The sequence below is a fragment of the Clarias gariepinus genome, chromosome 8 (assembly GCF_024256425.1).
Source record: "Clarias gariepinus isolate MV-2021 ecotype Netherlands chromosome 8, CGAR_prim_01v2, whole genome shotgun sequence".
NCBI lineage: Eukaryota > Metazoa > Chordata > Actinopteri > Siluriformes > Clariidae > Clarias > Clarias gariepinus.
This window is the reverse complement of record NC_071107.1, coordinates 574776-596676: the sequence shown is the minus strand read 5'-3', so window position 1 is coordinate 596676 and position 21901 is coordinate 574776. Positions and strand designations below refer to the sequence as shown.

At 37.8% G+C, this 21901-nt stretch overlaps 1 protein-coding gene across 1 annotated transcript; it reads left to right on the top strand.

Annotated features, from left to right (window-relative positions):
* The first annotated feature begins 3578 nt into the window (after positions 1 to 3578).
* LOC128529032 (broad substrate specificity ATP-binding cassette transporter ABCG2-like) lies at positions 3579 to 19072 on the top strand. Its single transcript, XM_053502332.1, has 15 exons — positions 3579 to 3778; positions 3946 to 4005; positions 4522 to 4636; positions 5467 to 5619; positions 5925 to 6082; positions 6631 to 6782; positions 7272 to 7361; positions 7988 to 8238; positions 9360 to 9442; positions 10144 to 10233; positions 10361 to 10485; positions 10623 to 10777; positions 11620 to 11709; positions 17418 to 17503; positions 18791 to 19072. The coding sequence occupies exons 1-15, from the start codon at positions 3579 to 3581 to the stop codon at positions 18936 to 18938; spliced, it is 1956 nt and encodes a 651-aa protein (XP_053358307.1). The 3' UTR covers positions 18939 to 19072.
* The last annotated feature ends 2829 nt before the right edge of the window (positions 19073 to 21901 follow it).

The following is a 21901-nucleotide window of genomic DNA, read 5'->3' as shown; positions in this document are numbered from 1 at the left end:
TATATTTTCTATATTGTGTATTTTTGTTGTACAGTTATTTTATTTTACCTTTAATTTTAGATTTTATTTTATTCTTCCTAGTTAAATTAACCTTTTATTTTATTTTTTCATATTTATTTCTTATTCATAGTCTTTTGTTTTAAGGTCAGGAGTTGTCTAAGCATTTCACTGCATATCGTACTGTGTATGACTGTGTATGTGACAAATAAAATTTGAATTTGAATTTCTACTTGTCCTACACAGTACATACCATCCTGTATTAGATATTCTAATCAAGCCATATTGTCAGTGTCTTTTTTTCCCTTTAAAATCAAGGCACAAAGAAAGCTTTTACAATGTTTATATTTTAGTCATATCTTATACAAGTGCTACTGGAAACACAAGGTACCTAATGTTGTATAAACAGTTAGCATCTCTCTCTCTCTCCCTCCCTCTGACTACAATGCAGAGGACAAACGCAAGGTCATGTGACAAACACAGGAGTTTGAATATGAACTGGGAGTTATGGGACCAGAAAGAAAAGCCAAACAATAAAACATTTTTAATCTGTATTTGTAAACAGTGCGATATTAGTAATACTTCAGTATACTGCAGATCTGCTTTTGTGAAGAAAAGTAGGGCTTTAGTGTCCAGTACATGTGCACTAATTGTCTAACAAGAAAAATAACTAGATGTGGCCCATCATTTACAGATGATTCTGTATGAATATTTTTTTTTTCTCATGTAATGTAAAGTGTGTATATTTTTGTAAACAGATAGTAGGTCTTTTCTTTTTTGATTTGCAAGCACATTTGAAAGGTCAAGTACACTTTTACTTTGTCATGATGATGCTGTGTATTTCCAAGTTCCATGATTTAAATGGCTTCTTAGTCATTTCAATGCTTAGCTGAACCACTTCGATCATCTGAATTTACTGGATTCGCTAATAATCATGACTTAGTTAAGCCTTACCGACCATACTATGATGTGACCATGCATTATTATTTTTATGTAGATTAATTCATGTAGATTAAATTAGCAGCACTGCTCCGTACAAACCTGAAACTGATTTCCTTCAATAAAAAGATCCATTTAGGAAATTGCTGTATGAATAAGAATAATAGGGTCATGTTGCACTTATCCAGGGGCAGCTGACAAATGTTTGATCCTCTTGAAACCTGTGTGCAACCTTAAATACAAAAAGGAAACATACCACGTTCTACTAGAAATCCTACCTGCCAATAGGGTTCGAGAACTGCTCAAGCCATTGGCTTTGTTGGAGAAAGGAAACATAAAATTATTACCAGTAAGTTAAACACTACATGGATGTATTTCAACTGAGATGTTAAAATAAAAAAATACTGCAACTAAATGTAGTTTTAAAGTGTATATATTTTATAACATAATCATATATTATTAATAAAGAATTTATGATATTGACAATGTAGACATGCCACAAATGTCCACTATAGCTACACTGCAAGATATCATTTAGCTTTAGTCCACAATGGTACACCGTTGCAGTGATCTATTAATATTACAGATTGGAACATTTTCCAAATTCATGCAGAAACTACAGTATGTGTATTGAGCTAATAAATGTGCATGTAAACTTAGTCAGTAACTATAGCCCTGGTGTAGAAAAAACATTAATTATGTGTCTAAAACAAGGTTAATTATTAAGGGAAACTTTGTACATTTACATCATTTAGCAGGCACCCTTATCCACAGTGACTTACGTTTTTGTCTCATTATACATCTGAGCAGGTAAGGCTTAAGGGCCTCGCTCAATGTCCCAACAGTGGCAACTGGGTGCGGGTGGGGTTTGAACCTGTGACTTTTCGATTAGCATTCCAACACGTTAACCATTGAACTACCTTTGACTCCTTTGTGTACTGTATTTTACTATGCGAATAGTTAAGAGGCTTCAATTGGATAATGCTGCAGTGATTACTACAGTTCAGCTGATAACAAGATGACGATGCCACGATTTATTAGGCTCAAACTGTGAAAGAGTGGTTTAGGGGGCATGAGACATCATGTTAACACATGGATTGGCCACTACAGAGTCCAGACCTTAACCCCATTGAGAATCTTTGGGATGTGGTAAAAGGTATGGAACTGAAAATGACGTAATTTCTTTTTCATGAAAGGTATTTATACTTTAAACTTCACTAATCCATGTCTACATAAAACATGACCGTACCACAACAATAACAAACACTCAGGACAGTAACAAGGTCTTTTCTGACCTTTCAACACACCCTTTAATTGTCAGTTGTGATTATCACCCCCAGCATAAGAGGAGAAGAAAGTGCAGGTGTGTACATCTTTTTTTTTTCTTTTCCACATAATTATCACTAATTTTTATGAACTTGAATTTCCATTTCTATTTTTATTTCTATTATTATATTTATCACATAAACATAACTTGCAAAATCTGTATACTGTAATTAGTTTATATAATATACCAGGATATTAGTAAAACACAAAATAATTTCAAGTTTATGTTTACAAAATGTATTTTGATAAAAAGATCAATTTTGTAATTTTAACTTGATATCTTGCCAAGTATTGAAATAGTCCCCTTTTTACACATGGTAAATTTGTAATGCATTATTTTGGAACTTTTTTTCCCCCCTGATGGCACGGTTATATTCCAGGATGGAAAAGAGGTTCTGGAAGTTGATTCCCCAATAATCAATAAAAGATCTCAAAAATAAGAAATTAATGCAACTGAATGTTTCTGTTTTTCGCTTTGAATATGGTGCACATTTACAGTGGCATTGGTCCAAATATTTTGCCCCAAAATGTATTAGCAACCTTCTACATATTGTACCATTTTCAGCTTCAAGTTTTTTTTTATATTGTATCATTTTCTTTTGTTTTATATTTTTATTTCTCTATATGAATATTTTTTTTAAAATTAATTGTACTTACTAGTGCAATTCATTCTTACAAAGAAAACCTTTTTTAGGTGGCAGTCGTATAAGCAATTCAAACTTGAATTTGAGTTTGACATACTTATACGACAGCCACCTAAAAAAGAAGATTTTTTATAATGGATCCATATTTGTAATGGATCCATATTTGGCAATATGGATCCATTACGTATACAATTTATCCTGTAAATTTACATTTACATTTAGGCATTTGGCAGACGCTCTTATCCAGAGCGACTTACAAAAAGTGCTTTAAAGTTTACATCATTGGATACATACTTACACTGGGTTAACTAGGTTAATAACTAAGTGTCATTAGTCCAACACAACTGGGAAGAGTTTTTTTTTTTTTTTTTTTTTGACTCTGTACCCACACAGTCATACATTTACTAGGCAATGTGGAAATGACAATTATTATTGTTCCTTATTATGATCTTAAATTGCAGTATTTACCCATGTTGAACATTGTTTTTATCTGTGATAATTAGAAAGTATCCAGTTATTCTATAACTTAACATAAATTGCTGTTTTTATCTTTGTTCTTATTTAAAGATTTGTTCTCAGCTGAGAAACTCAGTCGCTTTTATTGTGCTTGATTATCATATCAATCAACCATTACATTTATTCTGGATCTCTGCAAAAGGAACACCTCTGGAGATGGAGGGTCATATCAATGTTCATATACTTGAAGATGTGGGCCAAAATGGAAAAATAGAACAAAAAGTCTTTACCAAAGAGCCGGTCATACATCAGCATGGAGCCACTGTGAGCTTCCACAACATCCAATACAGCGTGACGATGAGAAGTAGGTCCTGTATGAAAAAGAGCATCACTAAGGACATCTTGGTGAACCTCAAGTAAGTCTTAGCTCATACTTATCTCTTTTAAACTGAAAGCTATACTGTACTTACGTATACGACCGAAAGTGAGACTGAGTGTTCAATATGCTACACACAATAATAGACACAATCATTCTACACCTTAAACAAGCATCGATGATCGATGTTGATCTTTTTCTCTATAGTGGAATAATGAAACCTGGTTTAAACGCCATCTTAGGCCCTACAGGAAGTGGCAAATCTTCGTAAGTACTAAGATAAATATCTCTTTCAAGTTCAGCTAAGATAATATGTCTGGGATAAACATTTTTTCTTTTCTTTTTTTAGAAGTTTTATTATTATTATTATTATTATTATTATTGTTATTATTATTTAAACTAATAAAGCAAACTTTGCTAACTTAAATGCAGTTAAGGCAAATATTAAAGTTTCTAAACTAGATTATATGTAAATATTTTTTTACTTTATTTTTTAAAAACTTTATTTTTTACATTTCTTAGATTTAGAAGGGGAAAAGCATTATCATATTTGATATTAAAAATATTTGTATTACAATAAACCAAAAATAAGATAAAAATTGTGAACTGCCTACTTTGTGTAAATAACATTTAGTTATCTGTTTTTGTTCTCTTAAAATTTATACAAGACTGTACTGGATGTTATTCCCTCTATCCTAGTCCAGTTATTATAGTTAAAAAATATGTTTTATTTAATACAGTACGGTATGAAAGTGTCAATTATATCTGACTTGTCAATTTCAGGTTTTTGGATGTGCTTGCAGCAAGGAAAGACCCCACAGGTCTCTCTGGTGAAGTCCTGATTGATGGATCTCCGCAGCCATCTAATTACAAATGCCTCTCTGGTTATGTAGTACAGGTACGGGGGGGGTTTAGGGATTTAAGAAGAAATTGCTTAAATTAATCAAATATTTCTCATAATGAAAGAAAACAAAGCTAATATTTTAATTCTGCAGTAGACATTTATAACTAATTTCAAGATTGAATTTATAAATTTTTTTTTAAACATATTGCTTGAAAACATATATTTTTTTAAATTAGTCCAGACAGAATTGTCTAAGGTAAGGTTGTTAAGGCAAGGGCACCAAAGTTATATCCAGTACAATGAAGATAAGATATATTATAAAAGCTTATAAACACAGAACAATAAAGGGTCTGGTAAACAATGATTAAAAGGAAATTAACAGATGGGGAAGCAAGGTTTAAGCAGTAAAGTACCAAGCTGTGAGGTGTAGTGAAACCCCAGCAGAGCATGGAGGCAGAGTGATGCCCTATAATACAGTACATATACAGTATTAGCAGTATTTTTAGGCTATTAGCACCAGTGCATTGGTCAAATATTTGTTGTTATAAGTTTTTCTAACCATAATATTTAAGGTTCACAAGTTATAATGGTTACAAAACATAAAAATGTTGCTGATTGCTATTGAGATCACATGAAACATATTAAGAGACTAAGCGATATATATATGGTATAAAGTTGGTGGTTCAGAATATATCTAATTTTAAACTGAAACTTTAAAAATTTCAAAAATAATGTTTAAAAATTAAACAGCACTTTGGTAAAATGAAAAATGGCAGATAAATGAAATTAATTTCGATGTATATAAAGTACTTTACTGGAATTGCAGTACTTTAAAGAAGAACATTACTGTTACTGTGTGTAAACCTTGATATTTGTGTGAATAGGATGACATCGTGATGGGCACTCTGACTGTGCGGGAGAATCTGTGCTTCTCAGCTGCACTTCGTCTTTCATCCTCCATAAAACAGAAAGAAAAGGAGGCCAGAGTTAATTGTCTCATTTCAGAGTTAGGCCTCAGTAGGGTGGCAGACATAAAGGTACTCACATGCACATGCAGAAATACACCTGCACTGTCCATCTACCCACATTCAACAGAACTATAGTTTTTAATAGGTAAGGTGAGACAAAAAGTATGTTCAAAGTTATTTCTATCATGTTGTTAGGCCTAACATACTTTCAATAGATCACAAACAAAACCAAATATTTACCAGTTTAGCTAAAATAATTGTTTTTTATTGCAGAATGGAAAAATTGAACATGTGGCCCAAATAAATAAAACTTATCCAACATGCCTTATTTGCATATATACATATTTACAAATGTCATGCTTTTGGTCATTCAGGTGGGTACTCCGCTGATTCGTGGCATCTCTGGAGGTGAACGAAAGAGGACCAGCATTGGCATGGAGATGATCATTGATCCTTCTGTACTGTTCCTAGATGAACCCACAACAGGCCTGGATGCCAGCACCGCCAACTCCGTTTTACTGCTGCTCAAAAGGTTAGAAGTTATACTGAGAGAACCAATCTTCAAGAAATACAAGATGGTTTTTTGGGGGAAAAAAAATCTATTAAAACTATTAATTTTACATATTTGTACATTCTCTCTTTTGAACTGATTTCTTAGTGTTAAATATCACAACATTGTTGAATTCTCTATTTTGATTAGTATAACTAAATTTAGTTTAGGCTACAAGGCAAGTCATATTTGATAATAATCTATTCAGTCCAATATATTATCATATATACACTGTATATACATTCATCCATTTGTATGAGAAAAAGTGGCAAGTGAAAAGTTAGTTCTATCAGTTAACATGTTGATGATGTGGGACTTTAACAACAGGCAAATCATTAAGGGGAGATAGCTGGGTCAGAGCATCAATGTAAAAATTTAAAGTAAAACTGTACGTTTAAGTTTTTAAGATATGTGGAACGTTTTCAGGACAGAGGACTTTAGGGAAAATGTGAAAAGAGATATGAAAAAAAATTTAATATTTGCCAAATCCTGTAAATTTTGTTATCAATGTATTGTTATCCTGTCCTTAGAATGGCCAGTAATGGACGTACCATAATCATGTCCATCCACCAGCCACGCTACTCCATCTATCAGCTGTTTGACAACCTCACAATGCTTGTCAGTGGCAAACAAGTCTACCATGGACCAGCCAATGATGCACTAGACTACTTTGCCAACATTGGTAAACTTGAAAAAAATACATGCATGCAAAACATACATGGAGTAAAAAAAATTATTAGGGGTCATTGAATTAATATTGGCAGTACGGCTTGCATCTCCAGGGTCCAGGTTTGATTCCCGTCTTTGTGTGTAATTTCTATTCCTACCTGCTAATTTTTCCAAAGTTATATACAAGCTTTACAGTGGCTGTAAATGTGTATTAAATGACTATTGGGAGTTAATTTCAAAAATGGGTTTTCTCAGCTGTTTTTTTTAAGAGTTATGGCCCAAACCATTATTTGATGCCATGTTTTACAAATGTTACTTATTTGTACATAAAAAAGTCACCTTTAAATATTTAATTGTGTCTGTAACACATAAGCATTTCTGACATGCTGTGGCCACTTTATGTCAATTTCTACTGAATATAGTTGGTGCTGAAAGTAGTGCTGGAATAAATGGTAGTCACCCTCCCAAGCTCATGATGTTTGCTTTTAATATGCTATTTCAGGTTATGTATGTGAAGCCTATAATAACCCAGCAGATTTCTTCTTGGATGTAATTAATGGAGACTCCAGAGTCGGGCTGCAGATTGTGGAAGGTATTTATTTGCATTTTACAAATGCTTTTCCCCAGTGTGACCTTGCAACTACAGAAAACTATAGTACAATATTTAGTAGCTTGCTTAGCATCAAAAGTGATAGGTTTGAGTTACATACCTCTATGAAACCCATGACATGTTGAATCATAACCAAGATTGCCTGTGGTCTACCACCAAACTTCTGAAGTGCTTAAAGACAGGAAATTGCTCAAGGAGAGAATTTATCCAAAATGCTTGAATAAGTATGTTATTGATTCCTATGAAAGGTTAAGTGTACTGTGTCATAATTGTAGTTTGTAAAGGTTTTTATGGTGAAAGGACTGTTTTTCATCCAGTGCTGTCACTAATATATACCCATACATTAGGGATCAGTGATTCTTGATGATTAATCACTGATCACCATTGTTTGCCCCACCTGCACACTCCTTTCTTTTAAACTCTTTTTCTTGGTAATATTTAACCACCACTTTTTGTCTATGCTAAAAATATTTGTATGATGTGACCATGTAAATAATTTTCTGGCCCGTGATCCATGAATTAGTTTTAATTCCAATTAATCAGATTGGATTACTTTTAAGTCCCCATGAGATTGAATTCTCATCGTCGTGAATGATCCTCTAATACAGATATAAAGCCTGAAGAGTCTGGAGACATAAGGCAGAGCACGGAAAAGCATCTTTTGGAGAAATACAGGGAGAGCAACCATGCTCTGGAAACCAAAGCTGAACTAGAGCGTATCATGAGGGGCAAAGAGTACAGCACCAAAACCAAGTCTCGCACCATCACCTACAACTGTGGTTTCTTCCACCAGTTAAACTGGCTAGTGAAGAGGACATTCAAGAACCTGGTGTTGAACCCGCAGACCGCCATTGTGCAGGTTTGGACATTTATAATATAGCTTATTGCGAGAAGTATTAAAACCATTGCATTTAAGCACAAGCCTTACCCTTTAATCGTGTAAAAAAAAAAAAATCAAAAATTAAAAAGCTGGGCCTCTTGGATATGAAATGTAAGACATATAGCATAAATGCAAGAGACAATTAAAATAAGATGGAAAAGATGGTAAGCATCAATATGAGAGGAGTATCTAAGAGGAGTCAATATACTACTGAATCGTAGGAGGAGTACTAATTGTAATTATCACATTAATTAATGCATACCTATTTATGCTATTTCAGTAAAGATTCTTTAAACTTTTTTACAATTTCATAGTCATGATATGTGTTATATTTACTTATTTTGCACTTTTATTAATTATATCAATTTATAAACATCATGATCAGGTTTTTACAAGAAAGGCAGTTGATATTGAAAAAGATTTGTCCTTAGGTTATGATATCACAAACTTGTTTAAATTATAAGCAACTAGTTAACTTATTTTGGTCCAAATATATGTAAAATTTATCCAACATCCCCTGGAAAAAAAGGCAAACAGTATTATATATTCTGTTTTACCAAAGACACCAAACACACACACTTTCTTTCTTACAGGGACAAAAAATGCCGCCAATTGCTAATGCCACAGAAACATTGCTTTAAATAGTATTAATGTTTAATGAGTCCCAGCTAACTGAGTCATAAGCTAAACAGATTGTATCCTACTGAAAGTGATATGGTATGTGCCAGTGAGAGAAAGAATAGCTGGAGCAACTGTACACGGAGCCATACACTATTCATCGGAGTTTGTGGCTTCTACATAAGAAAATAATACCTACATGTATTTGGTACTATTTGTTCATTTAGCTTAGGGCTTTATTCTGCCCCCTTTGCAGCTGTTGGCATCTATACTTTTTTAGGACATTACTGGTCAAAAATCATAAGGTCTCTCAGGGCATATTCTCACATTGTCTTTCAGTATGTTAGTTCTAATGTGCATATGTAGTTATACTGTCAGCATAAGTACATCCAGTATTTTACCCATCTGTCGTGATTGGCATGAAAGATTACTGAGAGTTGAATGATGTTGGACTTGAATGTTGACTTTGTGCAACCCTACAGTTGGCAGTCACCACTTTATTGGCATTCACTGTCGGTGCTATTTTCTTTAAAGTGGAAAACAACCAGAGCGGATTACAGAACAGGTAAGTGAAGTCATGCAGACACCTCATCATCCTGATTCACTACAGTGCAATCTTTAGGATTGGAAAGATTGATTCCAAGCTGATGGGGGTCTAAGTTTTTTTTAGAACGTTGCAAACCTTGGGAATGAGGTCAACTCTAAATACTATACAGAGCATAAAAAAATAGGATATCATAAAAGAGTTACATTTCTATCATAATATAATTTAAACAGTGAAACCTTCAAATATTCCAGGTTGATTACATGTGAAGTGACACATTTCATGCCTATTTTAATTTAGACGATTACAACTTACAGCTCATGAAAGTCAAAAATTCAGATATGTATTAGAATATTTCCTAAGCGAAAAGCAAAAAGGATTTGTGATGGAAAAATATCCAACGTATAAACAGTATATTATGTTACAGTTAGTTCATGATCCCCCTTAACATGAATTACTGCATCATTGCAGCCTGACATGGAGGTGATCTGTCTGTGGAGTTATTGAATCAAAAAACAAAAAAGGCTTGAAATATTTAATAAATCGAGAACATTTGAGAGATTAGCTTTTTGTTAACCCCCCCCCCCCCCAACACACACACACACACACACACACACACACACACACACAATTTTCATTTTTTAGTTGCAATAATATATTCAAGAGGCAGTAATAAGATAAATATATGATAAATATATGTGTTATTATTCTTTTGCTTTCAGATTAGGAGCTCTGTTCTTCATTATAAACAATCATTGTTTCAGTACACTGTCAGCTGCCGAGCTTTTCATTACTGAGAGGAAGCTCTTCCTGTATGTACAACTCTCACTACATTCACTACAGTTGCATGTTGCATTTTGATACCTGTGTTTGCATATTTTATTTATTTATTGTTTATGCAAAAATAAAATCCTGCCATTCTTCCATGCCTTCCTTCAGTCATGAATACATCAGCGGCTACTACAGAGTGTCTGTGTACTTCCTGTCTAAGATTTTGTCTGATGTAATCACTCTGCAGATGATTCCTTCCATAATCTTCAGCTGTATTGTCTACTTTATGATTGGTAAGAAATTAAGCTTTTGTGCAATAGTGTGAGATTTTGATGTCAGACACTTTTTAAATTTAGAACTTGCATATTATTGCATATTTTTTCATATCAGCACTGTGTGTGTGTGTGTGTGTGTGTGTGTGGGTGTGTAGGATTTAAGCACACAGCAGCAGCATTCTTCATCTTCATGTTCACAATGATGCTAGTGGTATGCACAGCCACATCTATGACCATGGCCATCTCCGTTGATCATTCTGTCGTGGCCACTGCAACTCTTCTAATTAACCTGACCTTTCTCTTTATGATGGTAAGTTAGAAATGGTAAACCACCCAAAAAAAGGGGATGGAGTTTTTAAAGTGTTTATAAAGTGTAGTGAAGCATGTCCAATATTTGCTTTTTATACCGACATATGAACCTGTTTATGTAGAACACATATTACTTTGTCAGGCTTTATCAAACTGTTATATGTGGCAGCGTGGCAGATGTTAAGGGGTTTGCCAAGATCAGTGTATAAAGAATAAAAGCCTGGTGCTGGGTTTGGATGGGGTGATGGAGAAATGGATGAGTTGAATGGTTGTTTTTTGGGAGATTGCCCTCTTTGCTGGAAGGACCTCTTCATTCTTTTTATAGCATTTAACTTCAGTTTTCTTCAAACAAAAGTTCTTTCTATTTACATTTAATTAAACATGGCTTATTTTCTCTTTCTTTTTATGCACTCTTTTCTTTTTCTTTCAATCACACTGTTTTCTCTTTTCTTTTTTCATACACTCTTTGTCCGTATACAGAACCACATACTGTAGACAGAGTGACTCGCTCCATACATTGTTCTGCCTAAATGATCTCTTAGCCGCATGCCAAATCTAGGAGGCCTATACAGTATAGGTGCATGCCCACGTGTGGCTTATTTCCTCTGATTGCCTCCACGGCGGCATCGCCTAGCAACTATCCTCGCGGGTGGCCGCAGGTCTGCCTGCCTGGAAATCTGTGGTGTAGCTGACCTCAGTATTTGCCAGTGGCCTGTACATTCTTTTCAGTTTCATGGGAACAGTTTTAATTCATCTATTAAGCTTGCATATTTATTAAGTCTTTTATTGGTCTTTTCATTCATAGAGAGTAGTTGTCTAACTGTAAGGAATTGGTTATTGTAGATTTTCTCTGGTCTGCTGGTGAATCTGCAAAGTGTCATGGCCTGGCTCGCCTGGCTTAAGTACCTGAGCATCCCTCATTATGGTCTCACGGTAAGGTTCACTCTAAGCTAACATTTAAAGAACGCTACTTACCATGGAAAATAAGTCTTCATTTTTACATCCACTGAAGCAAACTGATACTCGTCTCAGGTTGAGATGATTTACCCCTGATTCACTGTGAATTATACAGTATCTGTGGCTCACTTATACAGCCTCTTACAGTACATGCTTTAGAATGTTAAAGTCTGGAATCTAGCTGCCCTAATTATTATGTACAGTGCTGAGAAAGAGTATTTGTTTTTATTTCCTTACTGATTAGATGGTCTGCTTGTTATTTCTAATTTACATTCTATATGTATTCATGAGGTGACTTTTTTTAACATTAATGTTAATACAGCTTTAGGTCTATTAAAATTCTTAAAAGATCTAGACCAGGGGTCGGCAATTAAGTTTGGCCTCGGGCCAGATTTTTTCCAAACCATTACATGGCGGGCCACAACCAAAACATTGACTAATTTATTGAATTAATAGGGGAGAATGAATGGTAGGCGCTCGTAAAATGACAGAACCGAGATCCGAGATAAACTGACGCATCTAAGATGAGATCATCGTGCTAATTACGATCCGGCTAGGTTGGTTCTTCGAGCTCACCTGTTGTTGATGATTAGTATAGCTGGATTGAGTTGTCTACTCACTGATCACAAGCCCTGCTATTGGTTGACGAAATGGAAAAAGAGCGGCTCCATTTTTTTTGTAACACGTGTTATGCGCAGAAATGCCCCCTGCCATGGATTGACCCCCCCTACATAATCGCTATTAAATATTATATTAGAACATAAATTTATAGATTGATGCTTTACAAATTACATGAGACAATAAAATAAAATAAGCAATATGAAAATAAATATGTTGTATATGAAAAAATAGAAATATTAATATTTTTGAAATACATGTATAGTTTTATATTGTTTGTTATAAAATTTGTTTCGGGTATATAATTTATTATTATAAAATATTTATTTTTATTATATATAATTATTTATTCGCATATTTATGACAAACCCCTGAAAAATAAATGTGCAAGATGCAAGGATATATGCAAGATCCTTTTCTTTTCCCACGTGAGTCAGTCTGCGTCAGTCGTGCTCTTTAACCAATCAGATGTGACCTCGCCATTTCAACCAATCATAACCCGGCAGGAGCGCGGGCTAAATCCTGTTTACATGAAATAAACCTGCTTCCGAGCAGGTTCAAGCTTACGGATATGTTGCTATGAAAGCAAATGCGAGAAGCGCATCGAAGAACGAAACAATCCAAGATCAGGACAAATTCACAACAATCAAATCCAGCTAACTGAGTTAGAGACAGACGAAGAACGGACCCCTGGGTGCTCGCAAAGCACAACAAGACGTAATTTGTTTTTGCATGTTGAGCGTTCGCTCTGCACCTCGCTGATGCGCTTATTCACCCTCGTATCCAGATATAACAAATAAGAATTTAGATCGATTGAAATATTTCTGTTCTGAAAAATGAGGTTTCCAAACAAAGAACTTTTTTGAGACTGTCAGTCTGATTTTTAAAAATATATCATTTATTTATTTTCATTCTCTAGTTTAAACAATCTCACGGGCCAGATGTTTTTGCTTGCGGGCCACATGTGGCCCGGGGGCCACTAATTGCCGACCTATGATCCAGACCAATGGATGGCACACAGAGAATAAGACCTGTACACTTTGTACTGATCACTATAGTTTAATTGTGACAGCGGGTTTGTATAGTTAGTTATTATGCTAGCAAAAATTTAAGAGATGATGAATAAAGCTGTTTGCATTTCTTACAATTTTTTAATTCTTTGGTTCCTTTCGAAAAGAGGAACTAGTGGGTAAAAAAATAATTTGTAAACAGTGGTACCTTAGCATACGAACGTTCCTCCTTCTGAATTTCCGCCCTAAAAACTGAAATTTTGCAAGAAATTTTCCACACCATTCAAGAGAAAGAACCGAACCAAATTGAACGGCAGCTTGAGCCCACATTGTGCATACATCTGGCTTGTGCCTACACATGCCCGTGAGCAGAAAAGCTTTGAAGCACCCGGTGCCAGATCTTACTGCTAGATCTTAGTGCTACGTTTGACACTGTCGAGCATAACATACTAAGAGAAAGACTGGAAAGCCGTGTCTGGCTTTCTGGGATGGTACTAAAATGGTTCAGGTCATACTTAGAAGGGATAGGTTATTATGTAAGTATAGTAGAGCATAAGTCTAAGTGGACGTCCATGACATTCGGAATCCCACAAGACTTAATACTTGCCCCCCTTCAGTTGAGTCTCTTCATGCTCCCACTAAGTCAAAGTAAAAACTTTATTGTCAATTCTTCTACATGTACAGTGCATAAATAATTACGTTTCTCTCATCCTCGTTACAAATAACAGAGATGAAATAAGTAGAGATGCTGTTGTGCTTTCTTGGCTAGTGCTGCAGTGCTGTTGGACCAGGAGAGATCTTCTGTAATGTGCACACCCAGGAACTTGGTGCTCCTTACCCTCTTCATGATCGCACCATTGATGGACAGCGGAGAGTATTGGGTGTCTGTTCTCCTGTAATCGACCACAATCTCCTTCGTCTTTTCCACGTTCAGGGAGAGATTGTTGTCTGTGCACCACCTAGCCAGGCGGCTCACCTTACTCCTGTAGTTACTCTCATCTTTGTTGCTAATGAGACCCACCACAGTCGTTTCGTCTGCAAACTTGATAAAGAGGTTGGAGTCGTGTGATAGTATGCAGTCGTGGGTCAACAGTGTGAAGAGGAGGGGGCTCAGCACACATCCTTGGGGAGCCCCCGTGCTTAGCGTGATGGTGCTGGAAGTGTTATTGGCGACCTGTACTGCCTGAGGTCTGCCAGTCAGGAAGTCCAGCAGCCAGGTGCACAGTGGGGTGCTGATCCCCAGCTGAATCAATTTATGAGTGAGCTGTTGTGGGTTGATTGTGTTGAACGCTGAGCTGAAGACAATGAACAGCATTCTAATATAAGAGTCTTTGTTTTCCAAGTGGGTGAGCGCTGAGTGGAGGGCCGTAGCATTATCGGTTGAGTGATTGGATTGATAAGCAAACTAGAATATTCATAATGATGGGAGTAAGTGCAACTGGGCGGAAGTCATTAAAACAGGAGGAAGATGTTTTTTTTAGGTACTGGGATTATGGTGGTGGTCTTGAAGCATGTGGGGATAACAGCCTGACTCAGAGAGATGTTAAAAATGTCCGTTAAGACATCCGTGAGTTTCCCTGCACAGTCTCTAAATATGCGGCCAGGAATGTTGTCAGGACCGGGGGCCTTGCGTGCGTTAATCCTCCAGAAGGATCTTCTCATGCTGTCTGGGGAAATAGTCATCACCTGGCTGAGGTGGGTGTTTCTGTGTCATGGTGCTGTTGTGAGTGTCAAAACGGGCAAGAATGCATTCAGTTGTGCTTGTTAATGTAGGCAGTGTGTGATAAAGTGGCCTAGATGTCACCGCTGAGCAACCCTGGCACACATACATATTCTCTCTCCCTCTACGCATGCATGCACGCATGCACGCACACACACAAACACACACACACGCACGCTTACCTCTGGGAAAAACCATCACGTTCACTTCCCTCCCTGCTGTTTGTGCCTGCCGTAGGCAGCGCGGGTGCACACACGCTACTGATGGTATGCGCACATAGTGTACATCACTCCCTCTGTTTGCATGTGTTCATAGTCTTGGATATTTAAATGTGTTGTGCTATTTTGGCGTCCTGGTATGTTTTATTTTTAGACGCGCGTGTGACGGCCGGCACTCCGGTGTGCGATGCTGCATCGGCCAAACAGAGCGGCCGGGCAGGGTGCAGTTATGACATCACTGACTGCGCCGCGCCGGCGCAGCGCACTGGAGTCCAGCCAAACCATTGTGTAATGTCAGGAGGGGTGCCTAAAGTTGTGGCAAAGTAAAATTTACCTATTGAATGCAGTGTTTCTGTAGAGGAATGTTTTATTTTTATTTTGTTGTGTGGAACTTGGCCAAGTGTGTAAAATATGTTTTAAGCATGTGTCAAGGGAAAAGTAATGGGTTCAGTATGAACAGTGATTACCCAGTAATGAGAGAGTCCCAGGAAGGGTCGGAGTCTGGCCTATAAAAGAGAAGACCAGACTCCAACATGGTTGCTTGTTAACCAAGTCAGAGCGAGAGTGCAACTGTGGTGCCTTGAGCTATTTTTTTTTCCTTAGTTAGTATATTGTGGATACGTGCTGTTTTTTGGGGGGGATTTATTTCCCAACCTTTATTTTTCAGTTTTTTTTTTTTTTGGTACTTTGGCTTTCTTTTTTTGTTTTCCCTCTTCCTTGTTTTGTGTGGCCACCTGTAAATATATTGCACCAGTGGACTGTACATTTCCTGAGCACTGTAAATAAATATCACTTTGCACCGAAGTGCTATTGCGGGTAGAGCCATAATTTTTACCACCTTATACGAACATTACCACGTCCATAAGCGAGTGGTGGTTTTCGCTTTACCACACAGTGACAGTTTCTGTGTACTCCTGTAGGTCTGTAAAGTTGTTGTGAGTGGCAGCCTGCTAAAATACATCCCAGTCAGTGGTGCTAAAGCAGTTCTGGAGTGCCTCAGAAGACCCTTTCAGCCACACTTGTATCTGTTTGTATCTGTATACAGGCATTAGCATGACAGTAATGTGGTTTTACCGCCCTCAGCGAGAGCTCTGTCCGCTCGGTATTAATTTTGCCTCTTTTTATTTGGGGTAAAGTGACTGATGTGCCTAACTTTTTTTCAGCAGAGCTTCTGTTTTCACTAAAATATCCACAACTTTTAATGAATATGTAAGACCTATTGACATCTCTCAACACACCAAAACGCAAAGAAAGCAGACCAAACATAATCAGCACGTCCCTCCCCCAAACAGCACAGCAATGAGCCTTTTCTTACATTGTTTAGATAAATTACATACATTTAAACAATTTATTCATACAGATGTACTTGTTTTAAATGAAAATGTACAGGCTTGTTACTGAATTATTTACTTCAATAAAGAGCCATAGAAGAACTGTGGCAGCTGGCACACCTAAAAATAAATGCAGGATTAGTTTTGGGCTTGTGGCGTTGAGCACTGTGATCCTCCTTTAATTTCCTACGTAGTCTAATAAGGGCTCAACCGCATGCATAAAGTTTTCCAGCGTGCAGCGGCAGAAGTAGACTAATAATTATGAATGCGTCAGGAAAACAGCAAGCAGACTGACTCTGAGCATTTTAATAATTCATTGATAAATTAGTGATTTCTTTGGTTACGGCTGTGATGAAGGTGATCATGTCATATCGCCGTCTCCACAGTGGACTAGTTTTTGCACATTAATCTGACAATGTTTTAATTTTATGGTCATTTAGTTTAATTTATTTCAGTTAATAAATCTACTACAAATTTAAAAAACACAAAGTATAAGATGAAACAAAACTCTACACGCGTAGCTTTTCTAATTACACATAAAATCTAATGGCTCATTGTGTTAACGTTTATGGTACAATGCTTAAATTCAATCCTAAAAATATTTAATTTAAATTATAAATTTTTACTGTAATGTTAGTACTGTGATTATGAATTCGTTTAACTAAATTTTTTTACTTTATTTTATTTGCAACTAAGTTTAAATACTTTAAACTGTGTATTCAAAGACTGAATTGTTGGACCTGTGCATTAAGACATGAAGCATGATGTTGGTGGTGTGTTTCAACAGGCTTTGCAGATCAATGAGCTTGTGGGACTGACATTTTGTCACAATCTCTCTGATGCACTAACATCCAACAGCACTGAAGGAATCATGTATGTAAACCACACACACTATCTCTCACTAAGTGCTATTTAAAACAGCCTTTTAAATGTTAATGTTACATCCAGTCTTCGGAAACGAACAAAAAATATTGTTTACAGTGTCAGTGAATATATATTGTGATTGTGACAGATTGGTGGTCAGTTTGTCTTGATGTCCCTTTTGGGCCTCATGGTTAAGCAGAACATGTGGATAAAGTATTTTAGTCATATAATTACCTTAATCATGTTTTAGTTCCATGTAATAAGCTCCAGGAAAGCATTGTTTTCCCCTTCTCTGATTACCACTGCACCCCTTTGTATGGTGTAAGGCTTTGAATGATCAGTGAGCTCATTTTAGTGTAGCAAGGGCACCATTAATTGACAGACCCTGATGCTTATCTAATAAATGATAATAATATATGGAGGGAGTACACCTTCATACACCTTCAAATAAAGCAATAACACAAAAACCATGTTATTTCACAGATTTTTCATAAATTCCTATGAACACAATTTTAATACAGTGTTAACACAAACACAAGATTATAATATTTGTAAAATAGCCTGTAGAACTGTGACACAGTATAGTACAAGTATGATGCAAAATACAATAAAAAGAAGTTCAGTTTTATAGCATTACAGTAAAATCCTAAAATAAAAAAATGAAATAAAATATTTAGACTATTGTGCGATTATAGTGGAACATTCTTTCCCACAAACTTAAGATATCTGTAAAATATCCTTGACTAAAAACCTATGAAGAAATAAACAATTTTAAACAAGATTCCCAATGTTCCAATAAAAGTTGGATTGGAAACTTTACAATGTACAATGTGTTCCCTTTTTTTTTTTTCTCTATAGTTCTTGTATAATGTATGTGTACAAATAACAATACAAAATCCTAATGCCTTAGTGCAAGTAAGTCAAATCTGTTAATAAATGTAAAAAAAAAAATAGTATTGAAATAATACTTTTAAAAAACAGTTGACTTAATAATTTACAGATAATATCTGTAATTTTACAGAGATTTGTATGTGTTTTTTAAAGGAAAACTACTATAATATTTAAAAGTTACTTTATGTAAAATAAGGACTTTTTTTACAGTGAAAACTTGATATCACTTCATTTAAAAATATATATTTTTGCACATTTTATAATTGTAAAAAATAATAATACATAAGAAAATAAAATACAAAATTTAATCAAATAATTGAACACTTATAGTGCTTCAGTGTTAAGTAATGTTTCATGTAGTCCTTCTTATTTACATAATTATATGAATTTTTTTTGTGCTTACAGCTGCACAGGTGAGCAATATCTCCAGGCCCAAGGAATAGACAACTCTACATGGGGATTATGGAAGAATTACATGGCCCTGATACTTATGACCATCATATTCCTCATCATCACCTACATTAAGCTTAGGTTCATGCGCAAGTTCTCCTGAATCCTAAAACACCTTTCCTGTTGCGTTACTACAGCTTCTCTTTTCAGCAGGATTTTATGGGGTCTATTCACATTTTATGGTGTCTATTCACATTTAAAGTATGTTAAAATGTGCTGTATTTGGTTAAAGGTCCTTGTAATGATTTATGAGTTTGTATTTTTAAATGACACAAAGTCACATAAATAATACATTGAGGTAAGCTGTGTATTTTTTCTCAATTTTCTAAGTTATAACAAGTATGAGTATTTAGAGACTAGAGCTTTTCTTTGTACATTTTGGTTTGCAAGAGTAATTAAAAATTTTCTGCACTCTGGCTGTATAACTTATTTTAATTAATAAGATTTTTTTTTTCAAATCTCCTTGCTGTTCAATATACTTTGTACAATGCACTGCTATCCCCTATTTTTTTTTTAGCAATGGGCCCAAAATTGAACCCTGTGGAACACCAAACTTAATTTTAGTAGCAGAATAGCCACCATTTATGTCTACCGTCATGTTGCTGTAGATTTAAAGGACGCAAACGCAGGAATTGTAGAGATACAGCTTTTTCAGCTATCTTTTTATTTTAAAATGTCTCTTCTCTATAAAGTCAAAATATTTTCACAAAAAAACTGACAGAAAAAACACACAGAAGTTGAAATCAAAATAAACTTGTTACGATTCCTCAATCGGTGTGTGTGTGGTCGTGGCATATTTGCAGGAGGCGAGCTGGCGTTTCAACAAAGGTTTTTATTACAAAAAACACATAAATCAACACCGACATAAATCATATAAATGTAACTAAAGCTAGACGCCTGACTGTGCTCCAGTCAGGCTATTTATAATAAACTTAATTAGCTTACCTCAGTTCAGGTGAATCCTTATGTCACCTGACCGAGGTGCAGTCTGGGACATGAAGTCCAAACTAAACAAAACTACAACAAAATTAACACAACGAAAACCAAACTTTGGGCGCTTTGGCGCCCTCTAGGGGTTAACCCTTACATTCCCCCCCCCCCCCCCCCCCCCAAAAAAACGGGACTCCCTCCCCAGCGGTCCCAGTCCCAGTCTGGACCTCCAATACTGAGGCGGTCGATCCCCTCTCGCGATCAGGGCTGGCAAGCCTGCGTAATCCAAGCCCCCTGCGAGGCTGAGTAGCTGGAGCGACGCTCGGCGGCGGCTGAGGAGCTAGAGCGACGCTCGGCGGCGGCTGAGGAGCTGGAGCGACGCTCGGCGGCGGCGGAGCTGAAGCAACGTGCGCTGAGCTGTACGGCGGCGGCGGAGCTGAAGCGACGTGCGCTGAGCTGTACGGCGGCGGCGGAGCTGAAGCGACGTGCGCTGAGCTGTCCGGCGGCGGCGGAGCTGAAGCGACGTGCACTGAGCTGGACGGTGGCGGCGAAGCTGGAGCGACACTCGCTGAGCTGGGCGGCGGCGTCGGAGCTGGCGCGATGTCCTCAAAGCCAGGAGGCGGAGGAAGCAGTGGGCCGTCCTCGAAGCCCGGCTGAGGAGCCGGAGCGTCGTTCGCTGCGTCCGGCGGCGGCTGAGGAACTGGCGCGATGTCCTCAAAGCTGGGAGGCGGAGGAAGAACGAAGCTCTCCCAGTCGCTCCACGGCTCGCCACCCTCGCTTTCATGCAGCGGTGGAGGAAACGCGTCCTCGGCGCAGTGCAGTTGCGGCGCGTTGTCCTTCATGTCGGGCAGAGGCGGCGGAGGTGGGGGAAACGCGTCCTCGTCGCTGTGCAGCAGCGGCGCGTTGTCCTCCTTGTCGAGCAGAGGCGGCGGAGGTGGAGGAAATGCCTCCGTGTTGCCGTGCAGCGGTGGCGCGTAGTCCTCCACGTCAGCCACAGGCAGCGGCGGGAGAGGGAGCATGTCTTCCAGATTAGTAAGAGGGAGAACCTCCGGGACTACAACCTGGCTCTCCCGAACCTGGACGAGCAGCTTTTGGAGCTGCACCACCTGCTCCCGCAGGTCACTAATGCGTTCCTCATTTTGCTGCGCCAAAAACCTGTAGACATCTCCCGTTTCTCCCTCGCCACTGTCCTGCCAGACCTCCCCTGTTTCCTCTCGCTGCGTCACCTCTGAATGGGGTCCGCCGTATGGCGAGCCTGCAGCCTTCCCAGCTTTGTCGCGCCTCTGTCTCTCGCTGCTCCTCGCTGTCTTCCAGCCAGTCCGCCGGTTCGGCAAGCCTGCAGCCCTCCCAGCTCTGCAACAGCTCCCTCTCTCCTTGCTCCTCGCTGTCCTGTATCCATTCCGCCAGCTCGGACGAGATGGTAATAGCGCCCACCCCAAAAAACATCTGGGGGAGCGACCTCCGCTATGCCACTTTTACGGTCTAGCTTTCTGTTACGATTCCTCAATCGGTGTGTGTGTGGTCGTGGCATATTTGCAGGAGGCAAGCTGGCGTTTCAACAAAGGTTTTTATTACAAAAAAACACATAAATCAACACCGACATAAATCATTTAAATGTAACTAAAGCTAGACGCCTGACTGTGCTCCAGTCAGGCTATTTATAATAAACTTAATTAGCTTACCTCGGTTCAGGTGAATCCTTATGTCACCTGACCGAGGTGCAGTCTGGGACATGAAGTCCAAACTAAACAAAACTACAACAAAATTAACACAACGAAAACCAAACTTTGGGCGCTTTGGCGCCCTCTAGGGGTTAACCCTTACAAAACTAAACAAACGTGCTTCTCTCAGTGCCTCCCCAGGCTGGGTCTGCAGGCGGATACATGCACAAACACAAGAGATTAGTTTCCAAACTGAAATGACAAATCACAAGGGCTTCTTGCCCAGCTGTCTGGCGTTTCAACCTTGACCTTGACGAAACGTGCCTGTCTTGACAGACCTTACCCCCGACCCTGCAGACTCTTGCTCAGTCCTGAGGAGGAAACACGTACACGCCTTGTCTTAGTAACCAGCAGCAGACAAACATAGTGACAACAGTGAACCGACGTGACTCTCCGGGTTCGACTGGCTTAAATA

Coding starts and splice junctions, on each gene's coding strand:
- LOC128529032 (XM_053502332.1), top strand. CDS start 3,579: ATGGAGGGTCATATCAATGTTCATATACTTGAAGATGTGGGCCAAAAT. Junction 3,779..3,945: donor GACATCTTGGTGAACCTCAA/GTAAGTCTTAGC, acceptor TTTTCTCTATAG/TGGAATAATGAAACCTGGTT. Junction 10,778..11,619: donor TGACCTTTCTCTTTATGATG/GTAAGTTAGAAA, acceptor TGGTTATTGTAG/ATTTTCTCTGGTCTGCTGGT.